Source organism: Martes martes (assembly GCF_963455335.1).
Source record: "Martes martes genome assembly, chromosome: 14".
In the NCBI taxonomy this organism is placed as follows: domain Eukaryota; kingdom Metazoa; phylum Chordata; class Mammalia; order Carnivora; family Mustelidae; genus Martes; species Martes martes.
The window spans coordinates 38,815,966-38,825,002 of NC_137902.1; the positions used below are offsets into that span (position 1 = coordinate 38,815,966).

The 9,037-nt window shown below is 38.0% G+C and overlaps 1 protein-coding gene across 1 annotated transcript; it reads left to right on the forward strand.

Moving 5' to 3' along the window:
• Nucleotides 1-1,674: 1,674 nt before the first annotated feature.
• Nucleotides 1,675-2,622, forward strand: LOC308355190 (olfactory receptor 6C75-like; the record flags this gene model as incomplete). The annotated part of the gene is made up of 1 exon (XM_080823213.1): nucleotides 1,675-2,622. The coding sequence occupies exon 1, from the start codon at nucleotides 1,678-1,680 to the stop codon at nucleotides 2,620-2,622; it is 945 nt and encodes a 314-aa protein (XP_080679339.1). The 5' UTR covers nucleotides 1,675-1,677.
• Between the last annotated feature and the right edge of the window lie 6,415 nt (nucleotides 2,623-9,037).

Sequence of the window (9,037 nt, forward strand, 5' to 3'; positions counted from 1 at the left end):
AGTCCATTTTCTCCCCTCGGTGGTTTCAGTGGTCAAAGCTGAATGTAGCCTTGTGCTATGAAACATCCTGGGCTATGGAAACAGGGCTTCGGCATTCAGAACACCAGCAGCATGGGATGCATATTCACCCCACTGTGGGACAACAGGTTGTGGAAAATGTGTTTCCTTCTCCTCTCCTTTCCTCTCAGCCCAGAGAAAGCTCTGGATGTCTTCCAAGACAGTAACTACAAGAAGAGGAAACCTGGCCCCCAATGAAGTGATTCATGTATATGCCTGGCTTCATGGACCCTGGTGACACAGTGGACTTACTGGGGTCAAGAGGAACCGAAGTGGAGGCTCCTTCTGGTTGTGCCACTCAGGGGGAACAGTTTGGTTTCATGAGCTGCCCTTCAGAGGACATGGCCCAGGGTGCATTAGTGAGAGAGACACATCCCACACACAGACTTTTTGCCTAGCATTGAGATGCTAGAGCCAAAGACCATCATGAGAGAAGTTAACTGATTGAAAGGACTGAAGAGAGGAGAATGTTCTTGGAGCTTTGATGCAAGAGTAATTTATGAATGCCAGGTGCCCTGCATAACCTGCATAATAGTGGGTTGATCTTGTAAACTACTATCACTCCCACCTGCATCACAGGCCAGCATGAACCCTGAGGTGAGGATGGGGGGAGGTAAATCCTGGATTTACAACTTACCTTAAGTTGAGCAGTCCCTAATGTCTCTCATCTTCAGTCTCTTCTATAAAATTTTTGTGCTAAAGTAGTTGCTCTCAGCCCTGTCTCATTCCACAGGTCTGTGACTCATCAGTGAATCTAACCAATGGTAGAAACAATTATGGTAAATAAAGCTAATCTTTCACTTAAGATTGAGAGATCATTGACAATAGATATTATCCCATTTTAAAATATTTTGTCACTGCATGTGGAAATATCAGATCCTCTAGATTCTGGCATTCTGCCTAAAGTCCCAGCTAAAGTCCCAGCTATGTATCCCAGAGAGCTCTCTGGAACTCTCTAAACTTCAATTTCTGCTTCTGTAGAAGGGGCTCATGGTTATTGTGAAGACTAATAGAAATACTGAATTTCAGTGACCAGCATAGAACAAGCATAAGTCCTCAATAGATGATGATGATGACAACTTAAAACATAGAATGTATTGCAGATTTTACAAGGGATATTCAAAGGAGGTATTACTAACATTATTGTTATGTTTACTTATAAATTAATATTATTAAAAATAAAATATTCATAAGTATGAAAATGTCAATAACTCTGCCTACTAATGATGCTCTATTAAGCATCATAATATTGATCATAATATTACACTTAGACTTTGAAGAATACTTAGGAAACATTGGCATCATCTATCAAGTGATTTACATGGTTTATCGTAATTAATTCTCAATGAACATGAATAGGTAGATCCTATCATCTTCATTCTACAAAGGGTGAAAGTGAAGTTCATGGAGCTCCCAAAAGGAGACCCATTCCTCAGGAGTTAGAACTCAGTATTGAACTAGTACTGAACTCAGGTCCTTCTGATTCAAGAACCAGTGGGCTAAACCACATTGTTATCTGCCTCTCCATCTTCTTTGATAGTCCAATAACTTAATCATGCTCCTCTAAAACTTTTGTGTTCCATGATGTAGGTTAAACCAGCAGTGATGATGTGGAAAGAGATGACCATGGAAATGGGGAATGGGACAGCTGTCCAAGAATTCACCTTGCAGGGGTTTCCTGCCATCCAGCACCTGGGAAAGGTCCTCTTCTTTGTACACCTCCTGGCGTACCTGGCATCCATTGCAGGCAATGCAGTCATAATCACCATCACCTGTGCTGACTCCCGGCTCCACACGCCTATGTATTTTTTCCTCAGCATCTTTTCCTTCTTGGAGTGTTGTTTCATAAGTTCCGTTATTCCTAAGTTATTGCTTATCTTTCTCTTAGGCAAACAAACCATTTCCTTTCTTGCCTGTTTCATACAAGCATTTGTCTTTGTATTCGTGGGAGCAACAGGTTTCCTCCTCATAGCAGTGATGTCTCTGGATCGGTATGTGGCCATTTGCAAGCCTCTGCATTACCCGACCATCATGAACCTGAAGACTTGCTTCCTCCTGGTCACTGCCTGCTTAGCTTTAGCCTTCCCTCTCATCACTGGTACAGTAGTAATGGTTTCCCAGTTATCCTTCTGTGGCCCTCATGTCATCCCCCACTTCTTCTGTGACATTGGCCCCCTGATTCATCTCTCCTGTTCTGACACCAGGTCTGTTGAAATGTTGGCTTTTGTCCTCGCTTTGTTTATCCTTTTGACATCCCTTATTATAACCATCATTGCATACAGCAACATAGCAGTCACAATTGTGGGACTCCCATCAGCCAAGGAGAAACAGAAAGCTTTCTCCACCTGCTCCTCTCACCTCATAGTTCTCTCGCTGATGTACGGCAGCTGTGTGTTTATATACGTGAAACCAAAGCAAACGAACAGGCTGGACTCCAACAAAGAGGCTGCCCTTGTGAACACGGTGGTGACCCCGTTGCTCAACCCTGTCATCTACACTCTGCGGAACAAGCAGGTCCACCAGGCTCTGAGGGAGATGATGTGCAGAATGAAAATATCAAGGTAAAAAATTCACATGGCTTTGGAGTGAAAGGCTTCAGAGAACCATCTGTCTTCATTCTGACAATTTAGCAGTTCACAGAGTTGTACTGCAGTGTCTCAGGCAACCACAGCTGATCTGCACATCATTAGCAAAATGAAAATCTGTTTTACAAGACACATTTTACATTGATGTGCCTAACAATCTTCGCCCTAAATATTCCACATATTAATGACAATTGATTAATTGCAATATCCTTTACTGAATTTTTATTCTTACGTCTGATAAAAATCCTGTGCTTTACGTTTCTAAATTTCAGTAATATATGCATTTTTATTTTACTTCGCTTTGGCCATAAACATGGAACAACAGAATTAATAATGCTTTAAGAAAGGCATTTAGATAATTAAAATAATAGGAGGTTATATATTGCAACGTGTTTAGGAAGGAAGGAATGGAAATAGTACGAATGCTTGGGTCCACATTCCCTCCATGTCTAGACAAAGGAAATAATGGTCATAGTCCCCTTCAACCTGGAATATATTTGGTTTGTATCAGGTGTGCTCTTAAATTCTATTCTTGGCCCTTAGTTTAGCTACATATGTATGCATCAATCCCATGCTAGAGAGAAACAGAATTGTTCTCAGCCTTAGAGAACCAAACTCTAAATAGTGGTAATAACCACAGCATACAACCGCAGACCGATACTCCTAATTCTTAAATTATTTATTCTAGCTCCATCTCCTCAGATGCATAATGCATACTTACGATTGGTTCACCTCCTAAAACTGTTGCCGTAGAATGTTTCTTTATGTCAATGGAAGGCAGCCCTTATTTCATATTTCTGTAATATCTTCCAAAATTCAAGTTCTTAAAATCTAAGTTATTTACTTATCTACTTCATATTGCTAATGAATTATAAACAAATTAAACATATTTCCTGGTTGAGTGGTGTTGTCAACAGTTAAGGTTATCTTCTGATTGATAACCTATTTTAAAACCAGCATTTCCATTATCTCAATCCTTAAACTTTGAGTACTTTTCACACCTTTCCAATGGGAATGTATCTACTTATTATCAGAAGAAACATCTCTAAAAGATTAGGATAATTTTTAATGTTGTTTGTCTTTAACCCAAACCCTGAGGTTAGATAATCTTAAATATATTTTATGAAACATGTTCTACACCATGATTAGATCCTATTTGGCCTTGATGGTCCTATTACAAAGTTCAGATTTCATCTGATTGACATAAAGAAGTATCGAACATGTCCTAAAAAATCAGATGATTCACTAAACACACTGCATTAAAAGGAGTTTGGAAAAGATCAGAGTGGGAAAGTGGGTATAGACACCGTTACAGGAATTAGAAGAAAGAGAATGACGGCTAAGGGAAGTGGCAGTGGGAATGGAATACAAAGGGACCAGAGTAGACACTGAATCATTTGTATTAGACAAGCCTGGTGCTGCCTTCAACTAACTGGTCAACTTCCCAAAACAGGTAAGTCACATTTTCCATTAAATATAGAGATTGTGCCAATAATCTCTAGGTTCCACGTGAAAATACACATGGACATAGCAGTAAGATGCTGCAGGAACATGGAAATAATGTTCCACCCTGAGATTTGAATAACTGAAGAGTGTATGGAAGTGGCTGAGGTTTCATAATGCAGGAATAAATGATGGAATTGTGGTCAAATTTCTGAAAAGAGTGAGTTTCCCCAAGGTTTTAGCCAGGATTAGATAATTATTTAGTAGACGTAAACTAATTAAATGCACTCTATATAATCTTGAGATCAGCTATGATTGAAGAGTGAGCTTGATAAACACAACATTGAAAGACCAGAAATCCAAAACTGAGTCTACAAATCCAGGCTGGTCATCATCAGCCAAAGACAGTATCGAGTAAAGGACAAACTCTCATGTGGAGGTTAATGCACTAGATTCCGATGCTATAAAATGTTTTATTGAGACAAATCCCTAAGCTAATTCGATACTGAAGATACATCCAATCATATTTTTAAGACACTTTTTTGGCATGTGATTAATTTATAAAAAGGTATAGATATAATGTATACAAGTTGATGTTTTTGAGATAAAAATACATCCCTGAAGCCATTATCAGTATCAATGCCAGGAACCATTCACCTACAAAAGTTTCTTCCTGGCCCCTTTCTTGTCAATCTTTTTTCCTTTGCTAGATAAAAGAACTTACATTAAGATCTAGCCTCTTGGGGCACCTGGGTGGCTCAGTGGGTTAAAGCCTCTGCATTCAGCTCGGGTCGTGATCCCGGGGTCCTGGGATCGAGCCCCGCACTGGGCTCTCTGCTCAGCAGGGAGCCTGCTTCCTCCTCTCTCTCTGCCTGCCTCTCTGCTTACTTGTGATCCCAGTCTGTCACATAAATAAATAAAATCTTTTAAAAAAAATCTAGCCTCTTAAGTTTTTATGTAGGCAATAAAGTATTGCTAATCATAGGCTCAATATCACACAGATCTCCAGAATTTATTTATTATTTATAACTGAAACTTGATCAATAATCCCTATTCGCCCAGCCCCCAAAACCACCATTCTGTGGTCTGCTTCTACATATTTGTTTAGATTCCACATAGAAGATCATGCAATGTTTTTTTCTGTTTCCAGCCTATTTCTGTAGAATAATGTCCTCCAAGCATATCCACATGGTTGCAAGTGGCATGATCTTCTTCTTTGTAAAGGCTGAATGATATTCCATAATGTATATATGCCCCATTTTATTTATCCATTCTTCTTTACACAGACTTTTAGGTTATTTCCCCATCTTAGCTATTGTAAAAAATTCTACAGTGAACATGGGAGTACAATATCCCTTTGACATCCGTATTTCAAATTCTTTGGATATATACCCAGAGGTGGGATGCTGGATCAAATGGAAATCTTATTTTGAAATTTTTCAGGCAATACTATATTATTTATTAGGTTGGTTGCACCAATTTACACTTTCATCAAGAGTGTACAAGGGGGGTGCCTGTGTGGCTCAGTGGTTTAAGCCTCTGCCTTCAGCTCAGGTCATGATCTTAGGGTCCTGGGATTGAGCCCCACATCGGGCTCTCTGCTCAGTGGGGTGCCTACTATCCCCCCTCTCTCTCTGCCTGCTGCTCTGCCTGTTTGTGCTATCTCTCTCTCTCTCTCTCTGTCAAATTCATAAATAAAATCTTAAAAAAAAAAAAAGAAGAGTGTACAAGGATTCCTTTTTCTCCACAACTTTGCTAACACTTCTTTTCTTTTCTGGGGTTTTTGGTAATACCCATCCAAATAAACTGTAAAGTGATATCTCATTGTGGTTTTTACTTGTATTTCCCTTAGTAATGTTTGCATTTCCATTAGTGATGGTAAGCATCTTTCAATGTATCTGTTAGGCATTTGCATGTCTTCTTTGGAAAAATGTGTATTTAGGTACTCTGTTCATTTTTCCCCACTTTCTTTAAGCATTTATTTAAATTCCACTTTGTTAACATACAGTGTAATATTGGTTTTAGGTGTACAATTTAGTGGTTCAACACTTACATACAACACCCAGAGCTCATCACGACAAGTGAACTTAATCCCCATCACCTATTTCACCCATCCCTCCAGCCACATCTCCCCTGGTGGCCATCAGTTTGTTCTCTATAGTTAAAATTCTCTTTCTTGATTTGTCTCTCTCTCTTTCCACCCCATGCTCCTTTGTTTTGTTTCTTAAATTCCACATGTGACTAAAATCATGTTATTTGTCTTTCTATAACTTATTTCACTTGGCATAATATTCTTAAGCTCCACCTACATTTTGCAAGTGGCAAGATTTCATTCTTTTTGATGGCTGACTAATAGCCCATTGTATATATATACCACTTCCTCTTTATCCATTCAGCGGTCAATAGATATTTCGGCTCTTTCCATAATTTGGCTATTGTGGATAATGCAGCTGTAAGTATTGGGATGCATGTATTCTTTCAAATTACTGTTTTTGTATCCTTTAAGTTCTAGTACTGCAATAACTGGATCACAGGGTGGTTCTATTTTTTAACTTTTTGAGGAACCTCCAAACTGTTTCCCAGAGTGGTTCACCAGTTTGCATTCCTACCAACAGTGTAAGAGGGTTCCCCTTTCTCCACGTCCTCACTAACACTTGTTGTTTCTTGCATTGTTGATTTTAGCCATTTTGACAGGTGTGAGGTGATATCTCATGTAGTTTTGATTTGTATTTCCCTAGTGATGAGTGACATTGAGTATCTTTCATGTGTCTGTTGGGCATCTGTATTTCTTTCTTGGAAAGTGTCTCATCACATCTTCTGCCCACTTTTTAATAGGTTATTCATATTTTGGATGTGAGTTTTTTGGACTTCTTATAAATTTGGGATACTAACCTTTTATCAGATATGTCATTTGCAATTATCTTCTCTCATTCCATAGGTTGCCTTTAGCTTTGATTATTTCTATCACTGTGCAGAAAATTACCCAAACCAATATATACATTTAATGCAATCCCTATCTAAATGCTGACAGTATTTTTCACAGAACTAAATCAAATGATCCTAAAATTTGTATATAGTCAAAAGACCCAAATAGCCAAAGCAACCTTGAAAAAGGAAAGCAAAGCTAGAGGCATCATAATTCTGGACTTCAAGTTTTATTGAATAACTATAGTGGTCAAAACAGTACAGTAATGGCACAAAAATAGACACATGGATCAATGGAAAAGAATTAAAAACCCAGACATGAAACCAGAATTACACGGCCAATTAGTCTTTGCAAAAGAAAAAAAGAATATCTAATGGGAAAAAGATAGTCTCTTCAACAAATATTGTTGGGAAAGCTAGACAGCTACCTGCAAAGGAATGAAACTGGATCACTTTCTTACACCACACACAAAAATAAATTCAAAATGGATAAAAGACCTAAATGTAAGACATGAAACCATAAATATCCTTGAGGTGAACACAGGACATAATCTCTCAGACATTAGCTAAAGCAATTTCTTATTCAGTATGTTTCCTGAGGCAAGTGAAACAAAAGCAAAAATGACTATTGGGACTACATCAAAATACAAAACTTCAAGTATGGAAAAAATGAGGGGGGGGGCAAAACATATTCTTAAATATAGAGAACAAACTGATAGTTACCAGAGAGTAGGTGTGTGAGGGGATGGATTATATAGGCGATGGGGATTAAGGAGTACACTGGTGATGAGCACTGGGTATTGCATGGAAGTGTTAAATCAAAAATTGTACACCTGAAACTAATATTACATTGTATGCTAACTGACTAGAATTTAAAGAAAAACTGGAAAAAAAAGTGTGTCACTGGTAGAGAACTAAGGTCTACACACATTCCAAGCATGTGGAAACTTTCAGGCACCCACTGAAAGTAAATAGATAGATGATAGATAGATAGATAGATAGATAGATAGATAGATAGATAGATGATAGATAGATAGATAGATGATAGATAGATAGATAGATAGATAGATGATAGATAAAATGGAACACTCATTATTCCCATTACATTTTTGTTTATACAGATAAACATGCCCTCATTAATAGTTCAATAATTCCTGGATGATGGAGGGTCTTTCAAATCAATTCCTGTTTTAGGACACTTTGTCTTATCTCAATGGTGTAAGTTTGTTGTTGGCCCTAAACATATCAATTTTCTAAGTCCATCTGAAAATATTCAGCCAAATACTGGAGAAATCTCAAATCTACAATTTCTCATACAATTTTCTGGCCAGTTCCCTATTTCAGATTTTAGCCCATTTATACAAAGAGAGGACAGGGATCCTTCCATATCAGCATGGAGTCCCCCAAAGAAATCAAAAGGTTCTTGAAACAGAATTCTAGATTCTTCTCTAGGGTGAATTTTTTTGTTGTTTTTTATAAATGTAGCTATTCAAAAAGAGCCCTACTTTTCTTTTCTTGCTGTTTCTGGGCTTTGGTGGGTGTTTTCCATGATGGAATTTTAAAAATCTTTTTAACTTTCCCACAGGATAGTTTTCAATAAATTTTGTCTTTATGTGAGAGAGATGAAGTGGTCCAGATCTAAAATCTCCAGCCAGTAAATGACTAATACAATTCAATGTCACATAGCAATGCTTTGGTTTTTCTGTGGCTTTGGAAGTCTTCTATTATGGCTGTAATATGACTTTGCTTATTTGCATCTTCCACTGATTGAACTTCTGAAAATCTGAAGTGAGGAATGACCCATTAAAGCAATAGTCTTCTGAGTAAGACCTGGAGGAAAGTAGTGTAAGTTGTGAAATGACAGCAGGTAGAACATAAGAAGACACTGAGGACCAGTGTATGGTGATACAAATAGAGTGTTCCTCACTTTAGGTTTTCCCAGAGAATTTTTGAGGAAGGCTGAAATGGAGTCAAAATACCAATCCAAAAAATTGCCTTCTGAATATCTGGTATGTTTCCTTCTTTCC